A 24,098-nucleotide genomic window follows, 5' to 3' on the forward strand; every position below is an offset into this window, starting at 1 on the left:
AATAACATATATGTACATATATATATATATATATATTCTTTGGTCCTTCCATAAGATAATAAAAATAAAATATATAGTAAGGGGTGACAAGTTAAAATTGTTCCTAGCATTTACGGTAGCATATGATATAGGAAACCACAAAATTTTCGAATATGTTTGGTTATTTGATGAAATTTAAATTTTGATACAATTGTATTTTTGTTAATCACAATTAATTAAGAGCACAACTGTTTTTTCTATTTGGTGAAAAAGGGGATGCTTCAAAATTAAAAATACATGCATTTAATATTAAATAAAATATTCACATATTAGTAAGATTGTGAATGCATTATTAGTCGTATTAACTCGAAACTTTATACGAATCATAAAATACGCATGTAGTCGTAGTTGCCTACTTGCCTTAATGATTTTATGCCTTTTTACAGGTTTTTTTTTTTTTTTTTTTTTTAAAGAAGGAATGATAGCTGAGGAATAAATTACCAAACTTAAAGAAGGGAAATTTGGAAAGAAAAAGCCCGGTAGGAAGGGTTGAAAATTTTAGAAGGAGGAGGCGAGCGAAAGGGACATATTCTTTAGCTAGTATAATGGTAGGTGAATGGTGGCAAAAATACCACGTAGATGCATGGAAACCCCCCAAAAAAGGGGCTGTTGTTTGCTTGTAGTAATAAATCGATGTGACTTGCTTAGCAACAAAAAGAATTAATGCGACATGTCCCTATCGAATTCATGGTAATTACATCTATAATTTTTAAAAATTTATATTTAATATATTATTAATATAATATTATATATCATCAATGTTTCATAAATTATTACATAATTATTAAAAAATTTAAAATTTTGAAATCTTTAAATTTAAATATTTTAAATATTTAAATATTTAAATATTTAAATATTTAAATGATAAAACAAATTATTAATGTGGTAACATATAATACACTAATGGCATATAATATTTATATACTTATAATACATTATTAAAGTGAGTTATCTCACATATAATAAATCTTTAATATCGTGTAATTTTATATTTAGGTTGGGTCCCTCAATTTATTTTTAATTAGTTTTAAGTTGAATGTTTAATATAATATTAGAGTCAAAAAATTTTTTTATTGTTTTTTCCTAATTTGTTACGTAAAAACTTGTTTCATCTTCATTTACACGTGATGTGAGTATGTTAAAGTGGATTATCATATATTTAATAAATTTTTAATATCTTATAATCTTATATTTATGTTAAATTCTTTTATTTACTATCAATTAATTTTAAATTGAATACTTAACATACTTTAAGTATAAATCCAATTTTTAATGTCTTAAGGTTCAACTGTTGATGCTTCGAAAGATTAAGAAAATGAAATTAATTGTTAAGTTGGCTTTTGGGTACTGTATGGGTTGCTTGCTTCTTGTATTAGGTCCGTTTTGGGGTTTAGGCTCGTCTAGGGTGTTACTTAGGGTGCTATGCTTTGCTCCAAAATTTCTTCAATAAAAACATAATTTTTCCTTCAAAGAAAACAAAAAAGAATATCTTGAATTCTGACAATAGACTAAATTATATAAATGAGTAATGAGTTCAGGTTTGGTTTTGATTTGGGTGGAGGTATATTGTAACCCTTATCTTGATATATATGTATTTTCGGGTCTTTTTTGCACTAGAAAGGAGTTTCAGAGAGATTATAATATTGTTGGATTCGGTGCTTAATTTTGCTTTCTTTTTAAATTTAACAAAATGATGAGAGTTGATTCAATGGGAAAGTGTAAATATGGAATTTTACTGACAGGAACCATACAATTTGACCTGATCCTTCCATATGGTTGATATATATTCGTATATGTGCATAGATCTTAACTTATTCAAGTTATCAGTAAGTGATCTAAATATTACTGCTCCATTCGGAGCCCGGTGAGAATGCTCCCGCTGCACCGGAGGGGAGAATCACACATCACCAATTTCTGCCAGAAACCGACACATAAAAGTAATAAGATTATTCGTAACATTGGCAACAGAATACCCTTATGGAAATTTTGTAGACTTGTGTAACTATTTATGAAAGTCGTTTTTCCTCTTAAAAATTTATTGTAAAGTGCATGAAAGTGGCAGGAAGGTTCCTCCTCTTAAAAGTTAATTACATTTTTGCAGCATATTAATGGTACAATATTATTTTCTCATGCAACCATACAGTTCTCTCTCTCTCTCTCTCTCTCCATTTTCTCTGTCTCTTCACTCATATGGATAAGAAAATTATAACTGAGATTAAGGAGTCGGCAATGGAGTGTCAAAGAGCAGTTCTTGAAGGTGGGAATAAGAAGAGGAAGATGAGGTGCCGAGTTCCTCCTAATAGAGGAAGAATCAAGCGAAAGATCTTTGCCCTTTTGTATGAAAAACTTAAGCTGCAGGCAAGCCTATACTTCATTGGTCATCACCTTCTTAGCAGCAGCAACAACAGTTAGCCATTTCTTATTCTTTCTATATAAAATAATTAATATATGTTCAGTTCGGCAGTGCATGGCAGAAGCTTCATTAATGATAAATAATCAATAAATAACTAATGTTGCTTAACTTCTTGTTGTCCGACACAAAAGTTACATAAAGTTTTATAACCGAAATTTGCAAAAAAAATTTATTAAAAATAAATAAATAAATAATTTAATAAAAAATTCAATTGATAAATTAATATAATTCAATGTAAAAATTAATAATATATAAAAAATATTAAAAAAATTATTTATAATTCAAATTTGATCAATATTTACTCTATGATAAAAATTTTATTAATATTTTTACTAAAAATATCTATTTAATAAATATATCAAAGTTTATTAAAAATTTTTCAAATTTTACATGCTTGATTTATGTGATAAAATTTTTTAATATATCGATTTTGATTTTTAATTTTAATTTACTCATTCTAATAGGAAACTTCACCAATTTTATCTACAAAATTTTATGTAAATTTTTTTTTATTATATGTCCTTTTTATTGCTTTTGTTCTATAATATAATAATATAATATATATACTAGAAATAATCAAAGTTTATAGGGATATATACTCGATGAGTTACTTCTAATATTTCTTTACTAGAATGTAAATAATTTCTTTTTTTTCTTTTAATAAAGGGAATGTATTTTTGTGGTCTTATAATTACAAAAATTTTATTGTGTTCTGGTGAATGATGCCTTGGTTTAATTTGTTTTTATTTCCTTTTCTACCAAAATGTGTATACATATATATATATATATATATATGTAAACCAAATAAGAGTATAGGTCTTAGCCTTCATCAATTTTAAACCGGTTGGGTCTATAAATATATGACATATGTCTAGGTGAGATCAGCTGCCTCAGGTCGAAGTTATAATTGGAATCATCAATATTGATCATGCTTTCCGTAGTTCCATTGCCTGCGCATTAATGGACCTTTATATGCAATTAAGTATTAACTCAAATTCAAAGTTATATATCCAAAAGATAAATGAATGATAAGAGAGTTGCATGCAGTATTCTCCATAGACTCGGGAGAGGATGTTTTGAACGTAAGTCTTTTTTTTATTTTTTATTTTTAATTCTGTCGTTATTTTAATTTGAGAAATCAAGCATGGTTCTCATTGGAATAGTAAGTGTCTAAAAAATGTTGGACCATGTGTACATTAAGGTAAGTGAAAAGTTTGTACCAACTTGTGTTACCTCAATTGACTGACTTTGCTCTCCTCGTTATGAAATGTTTGGATTCAAGATTCATTGGTACTAATCTCAAATGTAATCGATGAAATTTTATGAGACGCACATTTTATCTCGATTAAGGATTAGAATAACATGTCCGCTCCCAATGTTTTTGTACCAAAAAGGTGAAAAGTTCGTGTAAGATACAGAGAGTCCAATCATACAATCACCATTCTGACATGTTTCTTTTATATACGACGGTAAGAAACAATAATAGGTTTATAATGAGAGTTAATTACATTTTTTTTATCTAAATTTTAAATAGAAAAATATATAAATTGATGTCTAAAGAAATAAAATGTATAATTTATATTTTAAACTTTTAATTTATGTATCATGTTAACTCATATTTTAATCTCACTAATCGTATAAGTTAATCTATATGACGTTTGTCAAATATTATTTAAGTATATGTTTATCACACATACAATTATTATCTTTGTTTAATATAAATTAAAAATATATTTTTACTTAAATTATACAAAAATTTATGTATGATTGGTCAATTATTATTTGTCATTTACTATCCATATGACATTCATATAAAGTTTTTTCAAAATATTTAATATTTTTATGTAACAAATAACATATAATAAAATATACTGATTAAATATTATATAAGTGAATTAAGTTAATAGTATTATAATTTAAATTAAAATAATGTATTATTTGAAAATTTATGATGCAAATTGTATATTTTATTTCTTTTTTTTAGATATCAATTTGTATATTTTTCAAAAATTAAATGAAAAAATGTAATTAACTCTGATGATTTATCTAGCATTACCCCTTTCGATCCATTCCTTATTGTTTGAATTTTGCCACGACAACAATTTTGAAAAACAGCAAGAAATTAAATAACGTAATTTATACACATACAATTATTACATTTCATCCTAAAGTAGTAATTATCTTTTCATGAATAAATTAATTTGATTGATCTCATTTTCCTAATAATTAATTTGGGACAGTTTTTAAATAAATATCCTTTTCTTATTTTTAAAATATCGATATTTACTTTACAAAATTATCAACTTTTGGTTATACCTTACAAAGTTAAAACTATTTTGTGTACCCTTTATATACCACATTTCATATATATATATATATATATATATATATATTATGAGAAGAGATCAATTTACATCAGTATAAAATTTTTTAAATATATACATTTTTATCACCATTAATATCAATAGATTTAAAAAAAAAAATTAAACTATTTTTTGACTTGTTTATCTCATTTATTGAATCTCTTGAAATCAGTGATTTAAAGAAACTAAAAAGATGTAAAACTTTTCCCGTGTAACTTGATTCTTCTCCATATATTATAGTATTAAAATATCAGGTGAGAGATTAAACTGAAAAAATGATACACCCAGTATTAAAATATGTAAAATATATGAATATATCCCATGAGCAGTTTGTCTCAAAATTAAACCAATAAACGGTATAGACAGGCCACAAGCAATGTTCAAACCCATGTTTATTTAATAACATGAAACCTCTTTAATCTAATACAAAAAAACTGATGATCTAATAACTGTTCACAAGCTGTAACACCCAAAACCAAGCAGACTACTCCCAGATGATCAAAATGACCTATTGGGTTTGGATGATGAAGATGACTTGGCTTTCGCAAAATCAACCAGGTCTTTGAAGAGAGCATCTTCTGGTTTTACTTGTTTGGTTGGGGTAGTTGAATTAAGGGAGAGGTTTTGAGTTTGTCCAACCAAGCTGTCATGCGAGGAACCAGATCCGTTATTGGAATGAGAAGAACCACCAGTATAATCGTGTTGTTGCCCAAAGAATTGCTGTCTCTGATTAAACCTTGAAGGCGGTGGTGGAAGGTGTCCAGCAGGACTGTCCCAGGGAGCTGGAGGCAGCTGCTCAGCATCGGCAGATTTGCTTAAGGAAGCTGGTTTGTCATATATAGGCTGTCTACTGAACACAGGTGAGGATCCAGAGTCAGCAGAGTGGGAAGGAGGAGATGACGGAGCTAAAGTTGAAATCAACTGTGGAGAGGAGTTTGTGTATGTATGAGTAGGAGCGGAATAAGGTGTGGGTACTCTTGTTTGAGGGGAATCCTCAGATTTGTAGGTATTGCCGCTAAGATAATCAACCATAGTGGCATTTGTAGCAACTGGCCTTTTTGATGAGGGTGGAGGAGGAAGAAGTGGACCAACTCGCCCAGGCTCATTGTTAGGTGCTCTCCTGCCCTGCCCTTGAGAATTGTCCCTTGATGATCTGTAATAAATGAGTACAGGATTCGATAAATTATATTAAGTTTCATTATTTATAATATGTTCTTCCAATGAAAACAAAAAATCCAATGGAGACCAGGAGTGTAACAGATCAAGACAATGCAATAAAGTGTCCATAGACCATTCCCGTGTGCCAAGTAGATGAACTATAACTAGTAGAAGTTTCTTCGTCAGAGTTTTTCATGGTTTCAAAGAGCAAGGCTAATCTGGTACATTGCAAATATTTTCAGTAAACTAGCAAAAAAATGTTTGAAAGGAAGGAGTGAGGAATAGAGGAAGAATAACATGATTAAGTCACCTGTGAGCCAGCTGAGCAAATTCATCTTCTGATTCATCATCTTCATGGTTAATATTAACAAGTGGCACAACAGCAGTTTCTACTGCTCCTGTGGTAGCAGTGCTTCCTTTCAGAATGTCATCATGCTGGCGAAGAACACGCTGCAAGCTATCATTTAGGGCCAACCCCTGACATAAAAGTTCCTCATCTCTGAAAAAGCACAATCAATCAAAAGCATTATTCTATTTAACAGGAGGGAAATCAGCCGAAGATACAAACAGATTCTCACGTGGTACTATTCACAAGAAGCATGACCCGCTTTTGGTAAGAGCGGCATTGATCAACAAGGTCAACAATCACTTCTTGCTTCAGAGCCTGCACATCCAAAACAAGCAAAAACTATTTATTAATTTATCACCTGGCCTGCATTAGAATCGTTTATTTAGAAACTATTGTTGCAGCAGAAATAAGTCATGAAGCTCAGAAAATAGGATGACCCATAATTAAGTACCACAACTTACATTTTTTTATAGCCAGACACATAGGCAATGCATAAAGAGCTCAGAAAACAGAAATTAATGAGACTATCCAATAAGCTTTGTAATATACTCAATAAAGAGAATCCATTTAAGAGGCTATGGCAGGGAAAGAACAAGATTTACATTCAGATGGAGAGCAGTAGCACCATATATTACAGTTTTCAACAACTCACAATTTGAAGGAGTCATAATGTATTTAATATCCATTAATAATAAAACAAGGAAAACTTTTGGAAGATGTTCTGAGCATGAGTACATAAACTTAGAATCAATTGAAACAGAGGACTGATTCATCATAACTGCAAGGCAGAGAAAAATAATAGGAAGACCCATACAGATACTGCTTCCCAAGAATTAAGAAAGCACATTGCTCTAAGTGAAACAGAAGAGGATTAAAGGACCCGATCCCATATAAATATACCAACAGTCAGAACGATAAACTTCTCTGGTACTAAATACACAAACAAGAAAATGAAAGCACTGTGATTTGCACATCAAAAGAAGTAATCAACGTTTACCAGCAAGCATATAATCAGAAAAAATTAGAACAGCATAGACCATGTAACAAGCATAATGATCCATTTGTGGGACAGTTTTTACCTCAGGAGTCCTAGGATCCAATGCACTAAGCATTTCCATTAATACATTGGCTAATCCACGAGCATTTTCTAACTCTGGCAAGCTGAAAATAGACAAAGTTCAATCACTTTAGAGGATATTATAACAGAAGTAATGCAGGTATACAGAGGAAGTTTATGGATGTTTATGTGTCAGCAGCAAAGATGTTAATGCATGAAGATGGAAAGAGAGATGCAGCTAAGCTTTATTACAGGTTAACCCAGTAGAAAGAGAAAAGGAAAGCTAAGCTTTATGTCCCAAAGTTAGAAAAAAAATTTGAACCAAAGGTGATGATTCTAAAAAGACTACAGCACTCTATCAAAAATCAAGCCTCAAGCAATCTTTTTTAATCATTTCAGTGGGTTAAAACCCAGCAAAATTTTCAAACTACAAGTTATCTGGAATGATTTACCTAATTAGCTTAACTATTAAAAAAAGTATGATGCTTAAAGAAAGGTTTTCACAAAATGCACTGCATCAGTTTTAGATCCATTAAAGAAAATAAATTCAAATATTGATTTATACATCATTATAGTTTCCATAAATAAATAAATATATATATGTATGTATTAAAACATGCCAAGGAACACAGAAGAAGAATTGTGATATAATTATGCAAATTATAATGTTTATAATTTAGCACCTGTGAAGATATAAATATATTTCCTATTCACATTTAATTTACAATTTATATATAAACAAAAAATAAAACATGACAAGCAAGAGAATAGAGATGTTATTCAAGCAAAAGAATTATGATTTTTCAGATACAAATTTTATGAATCCAAATCATTATTGAACTAAGAAGCAAAAATTCTAAAATAATTAGAGTGAAGCAATGGTTCCCAAATCTTTGTCCTGTCAAACATGTTATGTGTCAAAGACAGGCATGTGATCCACAACCAGAAGATAATGGCTTTAGAATATATAGTACCTGAGGCCGGAAGCATCAGACTGTAGAGAGGCCTCAATAGCAGCATCCTCATATATTGAAGCAGGGTGGTGAGTTACTGGATGGGTCTGAGGTGGAGTAAATAATGGTACAGTATTCTCTTCTCGAGGAGGAAATTCAACTCCAGCAGCCTGAAAAATACAAAAAGAAAGTTAACTTCAAGAAACAGATATAGAAAGACATGATGGAGAAAATACTAGACAGAAAGTTTGACTTTCCAAACGGCATAAGCAACCAATGATTTCTCAAACATGGACACAAATAACTTTAAATCATAAAATTGCATATATTGTTATATATCAAATAATAGCAATCTTTTCAGTCACCAGAACCTGTCTATTAACATGCTCATCTGGTTCATTTTTCAAGAAAAAATAAACTAGAAAACATTAAAAGGAAAGGAGAAAACTATTGTTTTCCAGTTTTCCACCACATATTTACAAACCAAACAGTAGAGCCTGTTTTCTCTATGCTCAAACATAAGGTAAAAGAAATTAAAGAGATGTATTAAAGGGATTGAAGTGCAGGAAACCTTGAACTTAATATATTTAGACAGAAAAAGATCATGCTTGTTAATATTTGTGCTAGGAAAAATAGCTGCTTATGAAGAGGTGACAAAAGAAAAGAGGGGTACATAAAGGCACAATTGAACACTCACCCGTAGTTCATTATATGCAGCAAAATATTGAGGATACCTTCCCCTAGATCCTCCAAAGGCTTCTTGCCATGTGTCTATCAAAATAAGTATCTTTTCCCTCACATTCAAATCAGGCTGCACAGTTAAACCAGAAAGAAGCATACAAGTAGTAAGTACCAGAAAGGGGGAAAATTAAAAAGAAACATCAGATACCACAGTTCAGGTGAAGAAAAGTCACCTTCTTCTTTACTATTTTAACCATTTCATGCAAGATATCACGCTCAACAATCTGCTTAAATACATTTTCACCACAATTTTTGCTGAGAGAATCCAATACCTGCACCAATATATCAGATATATGGTATTGTATTACTTCTTTATCATCATGTGAAACTAAGGAAAAACACAGGATGGCACCAAGTTAATAGTCACTTGAGACCACATGATTAAAGTAAATAATTAAAGACAACCTACTTACACATGTTATTACACCATAAGAGGTGACTTCAAATAAAATATCCCAAAGGGCTATAGCTAAAATATATGAACAAGGGGAGAAAAATGTAACTCACAAAAAGAGCTAGTAGCTGTATTTTTGGATTTTTACTGCCCAGTCGCTTCTTGAGGACTTTTAAAGCATCCTTAGCTTGCCTGCAATAGACAAAAAGAGAATGTCAATGAACTCAACTAAAATTTTCATTGAAATCCTGATAATTTAGGATCCCCCATGCATCAGTGAATGCAAATAAGAGAGTAGGATCAAGTTACAACAAGGCAGCAGTGAATTCAACACCATTGCAGGACAACCATACAACTTTCAGAGAGGATGCTGCAGGTCTATGCAAAACCCCTTGGAAGCACAAAATCATACCTAAAATTAAAAAGTTGAAAATAGTATACACCACGAATCCTTCAATGCTTTTCCTAGTAAAAGAGATAATTACAACCCCAAGCACAACCCAGGGACACAAAGTGTACAACAAAGACATTAAAGCTGAATAAAATGATAGAGAGAGAGAGAATTAGAGGAAAGAAGGACAAATTAAGAGTGCCACATAGACATATATAAGAAATAATAGACTTCCAAGAGAATGCAGAATAGCAAGGCTGAAACATATGGCCCTACACTACATGCAGTCAGGTGTGATTTTCAACAAGGCTATTTGCCTTAACATTTCCTTCACAGTCTATTCAAAATTTTCACTTGGATAGTTAAGATAAAAGGAGTTAAAGAGTAGGGTACAAGTATACGTATGCCCTAAAACTCCTCCTCTTCTTCTCCTTAAAGCCACACCACATACAGGATTTGAAAAATCTCTCCCTCCATAACTCACTCATGGCATATAAATTTCCCCCTAAGATTTCTTTTCCTCTTCTTTACAAGATGCACAAGGTATCATACTCAAAAGATCCAAAAATCTATCACTTCCATCCTCCTTCCCTTCATCACTCTCTTTCTTTTTTGGTACAAAGAAGGTTGCAGCCTGGGAATAGGGGAAGGGATTGCAGGTCTCACTCTTTGACAAATCATGTCATGACAACTTGCCATCAGCATTTTTTAGCCAAGCTATTCTATAATTGAAGCTGGGAAGCCAAGCTCTCATCAATAGAAATGGCAGAACAAATCAACTTAACCCAGCGATCTCCCTCCAAGCTCCACCTCTTTCCTTATTGAACAATAACTGAATTATAGTGAAGCATCCTACGAAAGTGCATTACAATCACTTATACCACAAGTCACATAATTCCAAGTAAAACTACTTCTGCTTACAAGTAATTCAAACAATCCAATTCCCAAATCACAATTACAGGTACTAAAATGCATATAAGAGCAGATATGAACAAAGTACAGTGAAAAGGCCATCAAACTGAGAAATAAAAAGAACGATACCCTGGATCCATGTTTATAATGTCACATAGCTCAATAGTTACAGCCCAATCTGGACCAATCAGCATATCACTAGTTGCCCTCTCAGCACATGCTGCTGCACTATTAGCCATGAATACCTGCCTCTTTTGTAAAGATCAAATCCCTGATTATTCTATAAGCACAGCCAACACCAAAATCAATCAGAAAATCATTCAATATCATGCGTTTGAGGCAAAATTTACGACTTAAATTTAAATAACTGAAGATCATATCTAATTGATAGGTAAACGGTCATCAAAATCAGCTCTAGAAAATGATCATCAATAAAACCAATTTTGCAATTAAAAGAAACTATAACACCCACAAGACTAATAACAATCTATACAGAAATAAAAAGTTGATAGAAAGGATACCAAGCAATCAAACCCCAGAATTACCCAATAAAATATAAATATCCTTTAATACCACACTTATCATAGAGAAACAACAAAACCCAGAAACAAAATCAATAAATTTGATAGTAATTGAAATATAAACGCAAGCTTGAATAACATTCTTGCCACAAGTGATCAAACCAATAAAACCGCACATCACCAAAAAAAAAAAAAAAAAAAAAAAGGAATAACAACGAAATCCTTGAAGGGATTTGGGATTGAGGATCTTACCAAACAAAAAAGACCAAGCAGAAGAGAGACAGAGAGATAGAGGTTGAATTCGTAGAATGTTTATATGAAGAATGACTAAATTTTTTTCTGAGCTTTCTCTTGGACTTTGGTGAAGGTCTTTGCTTTTCTTTTTCTCTCTTGTTTTTATCTTTTTTCAATTTTGGCTTTTCGTCAGCTTTTGTGTTAGTCTTTACAATCAAATTGGACTTTTTAATTTTCAATTGAAAACTAAATGAAGAACGATGGAGTTAGGCAGAAGTTTCTCTGGTTTTTAATCTTTAACCTAAAAAAAATTTCTATGACAGGCTGTGACGATGGTTTCGCTGACCAAACAATAATATTAAAAAAGGCTAAAGGAAGAAAAAAAATCCCTAAATTTTATTATTTTATTTAAATATATTTTTATATTTTTATTACATATAAATAAAATTTGAACTTTAATTTGTATTAAAATAAAGTTTTAACTTTTAATTTGTATCAAATAAAATTTTAACATTTAATTTATATATAAATAAACTTTAAATATAAATCAATTTTTGTTTAAAATAAAGATTTATTTTTATATAAATCAAAAAATAAAATATTATTTTAAGATAAGAAAAATATGAAAACTTATTTAAAAAATGAAATAGCTCAAAGTTTGTTTTAGTATTTTAGTCTATTAAAAAATCATGCTTGTCTATTAACATAATTTTTCAGAAAAAAAAAAAACTAAATGAAAACATATTCCATGTTTTATTTAAAGAAGTAGTATACAAAATTTCAAATTAAATAATTTTTTATGTTATTTGGTTTAACAATTATGAAGCTTTTATTTTCATCCAGATTTTTCTTTCTACACCTCCATTGTTTTTTCAAAATTATCATATAAAAAATTAGTTAATTATTATTTTTATTTTTAAAAATATTTAAATATTTATATCCGATAAGTTATATTTAAATATGAAAATTCAATAAATTAAATAACTTAGTTATGCATATTTAATAAATTATATCATATTAACTTATCTATTAACTTGACGAATATAGCCTAAACATAATTAAATAAATTACCTTTCAACATATACATATATATATTAGTTTAATAAAACTTTAATTATAAATTTCTTAAAAATAGATATAAGATGTGAAAGAACAAATAAAAAGCAACATATCTATTTTTGTTATTCATTTTTAATATATCTAGTATTATTATTTACTTTTAATACACAAATATATTTTATTTCTTATTCATAAAAATTTGGAGAATAAAAAATACATCTTTTCTTTCATTCAATGAAAAGAAAAATGAAAATATAAATCTATGTTAGTTAAAAGATGATTTTTTATTTTTATTACTTCACATTATAGATATATATATATATCGTGATAAAGAAATTAAAATCATTTAAATAATATACACTTTTGGAGTTATTATCCTATAAAATTACATTATATCAATCCGAATAAATTATTAGGAGGAATTTGAAATTTAACAATTCCAAACTTTTTAAAAATAATTTAATTGTTTTTTTTTACAAACTTAAATATATATTATCATAATGAAATCGCTTAGTACCCGAAGTGACAACGTTCAATTACTACATAAACAATAAAACATTTTTAACCTTAATTTAACAGGGCAATTTTGATAAAAGGATTATTATTGGGGGCAAAGCTTTGAATTTTTAAAATTTTTGAGGTTTTTTTATAATAAACATAAAAGAATTGAGGAACTTAGTGGGGCAGTTCTCCCACTATCTCCTAGTAGATCTGTACCTGTTTTTGAATTTTTTCTTAATTTCAACAATACATGAAAGAGGAAATGATTGATATTCCTAATAAAATTTTTAAGCCACTTAAAATGATATTAGAGTTGAAAACTTTTAAAAGTTTAGGATTATGTGAATTTAGAAATTTTTAAAAATTTTTATATTTAAAAAATTAAAAAAATTTTTAAAAATAATTAAATAATTTCGTTTGAAGATAATTTTGAAAAGGTTTGAAAAAAAAAAATGGTGCAAATAGAAGCCCTGCAACAATTATTACCATTTTAGTAGTAACAATTCAATTAAAAATAAAAATAATGCATAGAACACATTCTTTGCGAAGATTTTTTTTTTGTGGACATTATTCTTCTTTAAGATTATATTTGTGATATATGGAATACAATAGAATTGGTATTTGTGTTAAACATATTCATATTTGAAAAATATTACTGCTATATACTAATTTTATAGTAACCAAAACAACATTTGATAAAGATATTATGTGCTTGAATTTCGAATTGGTAACTTTAAAAAAAATAATATCACATATCATATCATTTAATGCTCGATTAACACTTAATTATTCTCTTAAAAATATATACTCTTTCAATCTCATTTCAAGTAATAATATTTACTTTAATGTATATTAAAAAATTCATTATTATGTATTAAACATTATAAATTTAATTTTTTAATGATATTGATGTACTATTTTTTATGGTCAAAAAATTAAAATTTAAAAATAAATTTTAAATATAAAAATAAGAATATAAGATGTTTAAAAGTGAAAAAAAAAAAAAAAAAAAAGAAGACTTCATCCTAAGACTTAGAAAGTTGAAATGAGACAAAAAAAATCAAACTAGTAATATTATATTTATTTTTATGATGATAAAATGGTTTCCTATTTTGACTTTTCCTTAATGGACGGAGGAAAATTCACTAATCAAAGGGGTGGAACCCCGTTTTTAATACGGGGAGGCTAACATTCTAGTGTGAAAATAATTGGTGGGCCGAGGCTGAATTTCTTAAAGAAGGTTGACCCTGAATCCTGCTCATCGGTTGACCCTGTCCGAGCTACAATGGTCTTGTTAACGAGACTAGTCAGATTGTCACAGTCCAAGTATCCAAAGGATTTTTTATTTTATTTTAATTTTTTAGTTGTATTGAATTTGTTAGAAAAAACAAATAAGGAAATATAAATAATAAAAAAAAAACTTTGATTTTGAAATATGAAAAATATTTTCTTAAAGACAATTGTTAGGGATATTTTATTATCCAAATGGCAAAACAGATTTTTTTCTTATTTAGTACGAGTCAATTGACAATCAAAGGTACTTTGATCATTTTAATCGAGCTAATATATCAAATCAACATAAATTCACAAATTTATGTCAACTCAATCACATTAATAATTTATATATTAGTGCCTTAGATGCTAACTTATCATGCTTTGAGTGGACAGTTAACAACTAGCTTAACTCTAAGTTATGAGGTTATCGCTAGTCCCCTAAAACTAATCATGAGTCGTCTAGGACCAAAACCCTAATCTCACAAGTATAAATAACACCATTTGGGTACCTTTAACCATCATGCTTTTCCTAAACCTTAAGTGTTATCTACTTCCTATTCCACTCATAAATTGATCTCTAACTTGAATGTTGGAGTATAAACGCCAAGGCCACCCTCAGCCTTTGTTGTTAATCGTTTTTTTTCTCTCTCCTATGTTTTCAAAGTTTTACCCTTCAAGATAGCTAGGCATAAACATTTAATGCTTCAAGAAGGGGCATTTTCATATAGCCAAGCTAAAATACCACCCAAAAAGAGAGTTGTTGAGAAAAAAAAAAACTGTTTCTATTGGAATATAAACCCAGCTCAACCAACTCAACTCTAACCAACTTATAGTAATAGGCCCTGCTATGGAACAATTTCAAGCATTCACCTAACAGCTTTAATCCTTCAAGGAAATGATCCAAAATCTAACCCTATCGTAAACCTTAAAAGCACCTGACCAAACCACTCCAAAAATTTGTCAAGTTATGATGACATTATAGCCTCATCGGCATCTAATGATGAAGAAGAAACACCTATGACCTATTACCCCACATACAGTTACACACAAAGTCACTATCTAAAAATCTAAATAAGCCACCTCGAAACCACAAACAAAGAAAGATTTGAAACTTAGATAGAGACAATGGAGAAAAACTCAAGAACAAAGCCTCCACTTTTGATGATGAGCTAAAGTACCAAGAGACTTCCCCTTTTATAGAGGAGATTGACTAGGATGTACGACTGAAAGGATTTGAGATGCCAACATTAGATACCTATGATAGTGCATGTAACCTTTTTTTTATCATTTAGAGCTTTATCGGACTAACATGATGATACAAGAAGTCGATAAAGTTCTCATGTGCAAAAGATTGGCTATGACATTTGAAGGGTAGTTTGGTCTTGGTATAGTAGTTTGGAGATGAGGTCAATCACCACCTTCAAAAAGGTCAATCAATTTTTTTTTATCCAGCTTCATCAGTAGCCAACGAGCAAAAAAAATGACACTGAGTCTGATGTCAATCTACTAAGGTTAAAATGAATCTCTAAAAAAGTATGTCATGCGTTTTAACACTAAAGCTCTTCAGGTCAAGAACTTAGAACAAACCACTACAGTGGTTGCCTTGACCTTTAAGGGGCTCAATGACTAAAAATACCATTTCATGCTCATTCTTTCCCTAGAGCCACTGAAGATTTTGGTTGATGTCTTACTCATCACCGTAAAGTACCTCAATGCTAAAGTTACAATGAAAAGCAATAAAAGTGAGAGAGACTTATTCCATGTCTTTAACTCACAAAAAGGAAAATAAATCTATAATCTTTTAAAGAAAAGAAAATAGAAGAGTACCTTATGGTTAGAAGCCTAAGCCAACGACATAGTAACTACATTACACTGAATATCTCTCTTAAAAAGATTTTGATGCATATTAAAAAGGACCCTAAGCTTAAATGGCTTAAGCCATTAAGATTGAACGGTAAAAGATATTCGACAAAAAGAAGTGCCTTTTATAGAGACTACGATCACAACAATAAGAAATGCATCAATCTAAAGAATGAGATTAAGAATCTGATAAGAAAAGGTTGAGTAAGCAAATTTGTGGACCTATGAAGGTAAGGACAAAAAAGAAGAGATTTTAGAAGAGACCAAAAACATAAAGTAAGAAAGAATTAGAAAAATAGAGGTAGAAAAAAGAAACAAGTTGGTGGCTACCAGAGGGCTAAACAGGAAGAATAAAAAGGAAACAATGTGGATATTGGCCCACTGCAGGAATAATCAATGTGATTACTAGAGGGACTTTTATGTTGGCCAAAAAAATTTTTGATTAGAAGACAATTATAGCCATTAGATCTTCAACAAAAAAGTAAAAAGTTGAAAGACGAATTAATCTTTTTCACTTTGAATGATTTGGAAAGAATCCAGTTCCCATGTGATGATTCCATTGTCATTCAATTCATGGTCTACAACCATGTGGTTAAGAGGATCTTGTTTGACAGTTGGAGCTCAATTGACATCTTGTATTATTCAACAATGTTGAAGATAAGCATAATTGAAGAAATGTTAAAACCATTCACCACCATTTTGATTTCACAATGAGTAAGTACTAGTTAAAAAGACTAACAGATTATCGATCTCATTGGGCATAGAGCCAAGAAATGTCATCTCGATCATTCAATTTATGGTGGTGGATATCTTTTTAGCTTATAACATGATATTGGGTCAACCTAGCCAGTCTATTATAAGAATCATTGGCTCAACTCCTTATTTAAAGATCAAGTTTTTGATGCCTAATAGAGTTGGAAAAGTCAAAAGAGACTAGTCCATAATAAAATGTGCTATATTACAACTATAAAAGGTAAAATTGAGAAGTAGATTGACAATTTAGCCAAGGTTGAAGAGTTCTAAAATTCAGAGTTAAAGTTGAGAAAATCAAGGAAACTGAAAAAAACAGTTACTATAAGAAACACGACGGAACCAAAGAGAAAAAAAAAACTCGCTCTTAAAAGTTATTTTAAGCTCTCAAACTAATTACTTATATATTTTTTTTGAAAATATTTATTGAAGATTTTTTTACCGTGCCTTGAAGCTAGCACACATACATATTATTTGAATTGAGCTCTTAAAAAGTCAACTGACATTTATGTTGAGATTCATTCTTCTTACAAGAAATAGTCTTGACCTAATAGAACACAAGAAAATCATTGATTAAAAGCCTAAGATTGATGTTAGCTTACCAAAACTGATAAAAAACTTTATATTGTGTTGTTCTATGAAAATAATGTTGATAAATGCATGCAAATAGAGGCTAAGCTTATTTGCCCTTATAGGCAAGAGTGACAATATGGATTATCCTTTGGCTTTTCTATATCTAACAATGTAATTGAGATGAAGCATTAGCTTTTAGGCTAGAATTAGCCACCAGTCTAAATATGAAAGACCTAATTGTCTATACTTATTCACAGCTAGTTGCTCACTAGGTGAATGGCGAATATGAAGTTCAAGATCTAACACTCGTTAAGTACCACACCATTATCCACTAACTCAATCAACCTTTATAACCCTGTCTCTCGAATAAGTTTCTCATGTTGACAACACCAAGGTTGACTTTTTATCCAAATTGGTAGCTTTCATTGTGATAAAAAAATGTGGCAAAATCTTTCCAAAGTAAGTACCAATACTTTGATACTTACAAGCTACCCTAATTTTATAAATAAAAGAAGAAAACAGTTGGATAACCTCTATTAAGGCTTGCTTTAAAGGCAAGTATTTTTATGACCCCAAATTGAATATGACAATTCATAAGAACATGACTTGATATGCACTTTTAAAGGATACACTTTACAAGAAAGCTTTCTCTTTCTTCTTTCTTAGATGCATGTCACCATTTGAGGTAGAGTATGTTTTAAGAAAAATCCATGAAATAATATAAGGCCATCATATAGGTAGATGAGCATTAGTACAAAAGGCACTATGATACAGCTATTATTGGTCTCCTATGAAGACAAAAACAATCAAACTAGTCAAAAAATGTAATAAATATTAACAGTTTACAAGGTTTCGAGATAGTCTGTAAAAGCACTTAATCAGATTTACAAGTCATGGCCATTTGCACAATGGGATATTGATATCTTTGGTCCATTCTTTATGGCAATTGCCAAGAAAAAGTTCATGAATTTGGCTTGTGACTATTTCACTAAATAGGTGAAAGTTGAACCCATAGTAACCATCACCGTTAAAATAGTAGAGGACCTTGTGTGAAAGTTTGTAATGTGCAGGTTCAATTTCCTTCACACTATCATGGTAAACAACAAAACATAATTCCAAGCCGACAAACTAAAATAATTTTGCCAAAATTTCAAGATAGCTTTGATTCATAGCTTGGTAAACCACCCAAACCAATGGTCAAGTAGAGTTGATGAATCAGAATATCTTAATCGCCCTAGAAAAGAAACTTGATAAAGCAAAAGGGGCTTGGGTAGAGGAAGCTTTTGGGATACTTTAGGCAATCAAGACTACTAACCATTTGATGACAAGAGAAATGACATTCACTCTTACTTACAAGAAAAAAATGGTGATACCTGTTGAAAATGGGTAACATACTCCGAATAGCACATTTCAACCTTAAAAAGAATGAAAAAGCCTTGAGAGCTAATTTGGACCTATTACAAGAAACTAGGGATTTAGCTAAAGTAAATATGGCCGTCAGGTACTAAAATTCTCGAGTCAAGAATGGGCATTTCCATGTAAGAGACCTAATACTTAAAAACTATGAAGCTAGCAAACTAATGGGGGAAATAAAAAAGTTATTGTCAAACTGGGAAAGACCATATCAAATTTCTGCCATCATTCATTTTGGAACATACTCACTTCAAGACATGTAAGGCAACCCTATACCAAGAACACGAAATGCTATTCACTTGAAAAAAAATATTAACTCTAATAGCATCTAACATCATGTTACCATGTTTTTTAGGTTTATTGCTTTATCATGTTTAATAGTGCTTATTCCTTTTATGTATGCATTTGGATTTCACTAGCTCCTTTTGTAAGACTCATGTACAAGAAATCTTAATGAAAGAAAAGTGGCATTCTATTGCCTTACTCCACTTATCCTGTGTAATATATCCATTTTTTGTTTAAGGCATATTGGCAAACACAAACCCTGCTTCTTGCCTACACGCCTAATGCACCTCATGAGCAACCTTAATTTCATGTTAAGGCCCTTATTCCAACATGCCTAATGTGCCTTGCACATCACCTTAATCTCACATTAAGGCTCTTACACCAACATGTCTAATGAGCCTCGTATGGCTTCTTTAACTTGCATTGAAGCTCCCACACCAACACACTTAATGAGCCCTGCATGCCACATTAATCTTGCTTTAAAGCTCTCACGCCAATATGCCCAATGCCCCTACGTGCCATTTTTATCTTGCGTTAAAGCTCCCATGCCAACATGCTCAATGTGCTCTACATGCCACATCTCTTTTATGATTAAAGTTCTTATGCCAGCCCGCCTTGAGCGCCACTACTACTCTTTGTTATGACTTCTATGCCAACATGCTTAAATAAGACTCACATGCCATACCAAACACCAACAACATCACAGCAGAGAACCATCTTGTAACAAGGTACACGTACACCCAAAAAAGTTTATTTTACTTTTTAATGAGAAATCATGCTTAAGTGCTACCATGCTATATCTTGTACTTTTCCTTTAACAAGGTTTACTCTTAGTTTATTGAATATCATAACATTATTTCATCAAACAATAAATAAGTTTTTGCCTAAGTTAAAGGTTCAGAAGCACTGCCTTCCATACGAACAGAAAAGCCATCATATGGAGTTGTTAAATTTACTAATCCTCTTTGAGAATTTGGGCATGAGTTTAGTTTAAAGTTATGTGAACTTTTATGCACGTAAAGATCGTCTTATGATGTTACCTAAATTACTTAGTGCTCCCATGAAACTGAAATAAACTTAGCCTAATTTAAGCAAACTTCTACATCTACAAGAAACCATTATCTCCGGATACTTAGTATTAACAACCAAACAAGTGGAAAACCACAAAGTCCGTGATACAAATAGGGACAAAGGGCAAACTTGCAGTCACTAAAACAACTTTGGATTATATAAAGTTATGAAAGTATGATTGATTGTCATCATAGACAAGTCGAAATATCTAAGTTTTAATGAGTTACCAAAAGACTTTTTAACTTAGCACTTTCACACAGCAACATGGGGCTTTACCTCATGTTATTCCATAAAGGTGGACATGTGTGAAAGTCAAAATTGTATAAAGCAAATATGAGATGAGAGTTGCTAAAGAAACTTTCGTTTTATTTATGATCATTGTATCAATACAAGAATTCAACTAAAAACAACTATAAAAATCAAAATACAAAAAATGTGTATACAATCTTTAAGAAGCAGCAAGAGATAGAACACCATCAACCTTAGGAACTGGAGCAGCATCAGTTAGAACAATGGGAGGGTCACTTGGAGTAAGGGTAATGGCATCAGTCTCATGCCCAACTAGAGCTGGCTCAGCCTCAGAACTACTAGCCTGAGGATCCCTAATAGCAACGGGTAAGCATTCAAGTCAAGGCCTGCTAAGATCCTGCCAACCTTTTCAGACACCCTTACCCCCTCAAGTTGGGCCAAGTCTTTTGGATACTCTACGTTGAAACTCTCTGGTGGCATCCTCGTCTTTGAGAAGTCCACCTTTCTCAAGTCTAGAGGCCACAACTGCAGCTGCACTTGATACATGGCTGACAGCCTGTACTGCTCGCTAGTGGCCAAGCAGACACTGGTTCACTCATCCTTTTGCTCCGCCAACCTCTTGGAGGACTCATCACATTCTCCTTTCAACTTTGTCTTAAGCTCTGCCAACTCCTCCAGTTGCCATGCCTAAGCTAAGTTCTGGTCCCTCACCACTTCTGCTTGGTTAACATAGGTAGTGATCACCACCTACTCACCTTACTATTTATTCTTCTCTTCCTCTACCTTCTTAAGGCGAACAGTTGCAGCATCCAAGCATTGTTTTAAGGCAGTGTTCCTCCCAGTGGCTTCCTTCAAGTGGGTCTACAGCTCCTCCACATTCTTTTGCAGGGTCGTGTTCAAGGTCTCCAGGCCCTCGATGGAGGCATTCCTCTCCTGCAACAGTATCTCCTGGTTGGCCCTGGTCTAGACTTCCTTCTGAAGCATTTCCCCTTTGCAGCGTAAATCCTCCACTAGTAGCCTTACATACTCATAAAGGCCTACCTAAATTAGCTAAAGGCTGCCTAATACACATACTCATTATTAACAATTTATTCAGCATAGAAGAATCACAAACAAAAAATACTAACTTTATCAAATGCTTACCTCAGCAGCCGTACAGAACTCAACTTGCAGGTTGTTGAGAAGGGGAATTGCTGTATCTTCTCCCTCACAAAGCGAGGTACGCTGGTCATGACCCACAGACAGGCTGCTTTAGCAGGAAAGAAGGTCGTAGGCCGCTAGTTGATAGTAGTAAAAGCTGACGAAGACATTCTGTCCAATTTGTTGCCAGGGTACTCAACAACGAGTGCAGCAGCCCGCAAGCAGGTCTCTATCTCCTCGTTTGCAGGCCTGTTTATACTGGTGCTGACCACTACAGATGGAGTAGTAACAACTGATGGAAGAGGTTCTACAGGAGTAGGGATGGTGCTGGCAGTAGTAGTTGTCAGAGGGATGAGCCATGATGGAGTTGGCCTGGCGGGACCAAGTGGAGGCACACTTGATACCGCAACAGGAAGCCCTATAGGAGCGTGGGTAGTCGTCGCACGTTGAGCCCCACTGGTGGGCACCACAGCACTGGGCGCACTTAAGTTTCTCACTAGTTTTTTTTTTTTTTATTTTTATTTTACAGAAGCGGGATTGACCTGCAGAGTCCTCTTTCCTTTTTCTTCTCTTGCTAAAGTACCTTTGCTTAAGTGTTATTTACAGGCTGTTTCAATTTTCAATTTCAGCGTCCTTTGCTTTTGTGGTCATTTCTTTTAATTTGGATTTAGGCAGGTAAGAAGTATGAAAATAAGCACACAAAAGACATTATTTCTAGATTCTTTTTCATGGGCGATGGGTACTAAAAACTTTTGTTGAATTGACATAATTTTTCATCAATTGTCCCGTACTGTAACTTGTATTTATTTTAATTTTCAGTAACATTTAATTAAGAATTTTTGTTCGGTTAGAGAATCTAAATTAAACAAGTTGCCTTCAAATCAAAACAAAATCTTTCAAGGAAAACTAGACATTATTGAAGTGTAGTAGTTATTGAACCTTAAAGATTGCAAAGGCACAATCAACATAGCTGTAATCAAGTTATTTGCTACATCTACTCTATTTTAAATCTTTGAAAGGCAAACAGGGACAAATAATTGCGATTGCAATCACGGATTCACAAATTTGAACCAACCTAAAAATAGGATTGGAAAAAACAAAAAGATTTGGTTAGATTTCCATTTTGCGCATAAAAATTATATGGTTTTACAAGTTTTACTGTTGTTTTGAACTTCATGATATACCCATGAGCTTGATCGCCTATTCATTTTGTCACACGTGATGTTTTATCTTATCCAAAACATTTTCATTGGACAAGCACTCAATAAATAATTCATTAAACATTAAGCCCAGGGCGAATTTAGGGACAGACATGAGCCATAGCTCTTTCAAAAAATTTTGATAACATTTTAATATACGCCGAGACCCAACCCTTACTATAAAACTTGATCTTCTTTTTCAATTTAGTTCAATACTAGTAAAATCTCCCTCGCTTTGTTACAGGAAGCATCAATATTTGTATTTTTTTAAAGTATAAATCAATAGTTTTTTGTATTTAGTAAAATTTAAAATTTACAAATATATTATTTATTTTGAATTCTTCTTACTCCTTATTCTTCTCTTTTTCTTTTGTAGATTGTCTTTTTCTTTCATCAAAGGATTCAAAATTTTTTACTTCATTTTAAAGATCTAAATTGAAAGAATTAATATGTATACTTAATAACATTTTAGTTTTTCACAAAAAAAATATTAAAAATAAAAATAATACAATGTAAAAAAAAATAAAAAAACAGCACGCTAAATCCAAAAAAAAAAAAAAAAAAAACTATTTTAGATATACAAAATATTCAAAATTATATATATTTGCCCAACAAATTATTATATTTCTTCTCAAAAATCCAAAATTCTAAAGCCCATTTAACTATGTAATATAAAAAAGACTCACACAACTCAAAAATATTTCAACTATACTTGTCAATTAGATGCGTTGTGTAGACAACTTTCATAATATGTTAGATGTTAAATTTGGGTTCTTCTTTCATAATTTTGTTGGCTTCGTCATTGATTCAAGCATATGATGGTTTGAAAATTACATAAATATATCAATATATATTTTAATCTAGAGAAAACTAGGTGGTTGTTGTACAAAGTTTTCGATGTTGAATTTATGAACAACAATCTTTGACTTTGAATTTTTGGGTATCTAAAGGTTTCTCAATGCTAGATATTTAATTTTTTTTCATTTATTAATCATATTTTGCAAAACTATTCAATACATTGAGCTGTATTAATTTATCAATTTTTATTTTAAAATTCGGTGTTTATTTAAATTTTTTTAATTAAAAGCTTGACGAAACTTAACTGTATAAAAAACTTTATTGAAGTTTTATCTATTTTTCTGTTTTACCGCCAACAAATCCAAGCGCAAAAGAAGTCTTATTATTATATAGTACAACT

At 31.2% G+C, this 24,098-nt stretch overlaps 1 protein-coding gene across 2 annotated transcripts; it reads right to left on the minus strand.

The window, feature by feature from the left end:
* Positions 1-5,105: 5,105 nt before the first annotated feature.
* LOC111315676 (TOM1-like protein 3) lies at positions 5,106-11,868 on the minus strand. 2 transcript variants are annotated; one of them, XM_022917582.2, is made up of 10 exons: positions 11,544-11,868; positions 10,900-11,050; positions 9,581-9,659; positions 9,247-9,345; positions 9,030-9,143; positions 8,354-8,502; positions 7,402-7,483; positions 6,552-6,637; positions 6,284-6,472; positions 5,106-5,968 (listed from the first exon to the last, which is right to left on the minus strand). In XM_022917582.2, exons 2-10 carry the CDS (start codon positions 11,007-11,009, stop codon positions 5,314-5,316), a joined length of 1,563 nt encoding a protein of 520 aa, XP_022773317.2. In that variant the 5' UTR covers positions 11,010-11,050; positions 11,544-11,868; the 3' UTR covers positions 5,106-5,313. The 2 variants fall into 2 exon arrangements, with proteins under 2 accessions (XP_022773317.2, XP_089605637.1); XM_089749511.1 differs by having other exon boundaries at positions 6,552-6,661; positions 11,544-11,853.
* Between the last annotated feature and the right edge of the window lie 12,230 nt (positions 11,869-24,098).

This window comes from Durio zibethinus, chromosome 20 (genome assembly GCF_047325235.1).
Source record: "Durio zibethinus cultivar Kanyao isolate XHJ-2024 chromosome 20, ASM4732523v1, whole genome shotgun sequence".
Lineage (NCBI taxonomy): Eukaryota > Viridiplantae > Streptophyta > Magnoliopsida > Malvales > Malvaceae > Durio > Durio zibethinus.

Bases quoted from the DNA above. Each gene is read 5' to 3' on its own strand.
- LOC111315676 (XM_089749511.1), bottom strand. From the start codon at position 11,009: ATGGCTAATAGTGCAGCAGCATGTGCTGAGAGGGCAACTAGTGATATG. The intron at 9,660-10,899 runs GTATCGTTCTTT...TGTCTATTGCAG, and splicing joins ATTATAAACATGGATCCAGG to GCAAGCTAAGGATGCTTTAA. The intron at 9,346-9,580 runs GTGAGTTACATT...ATATTGGTGCAG, and splicing joins TACAGCTACTAGCTCTTTTT to GTATTGGATTCTCTCAGCAA.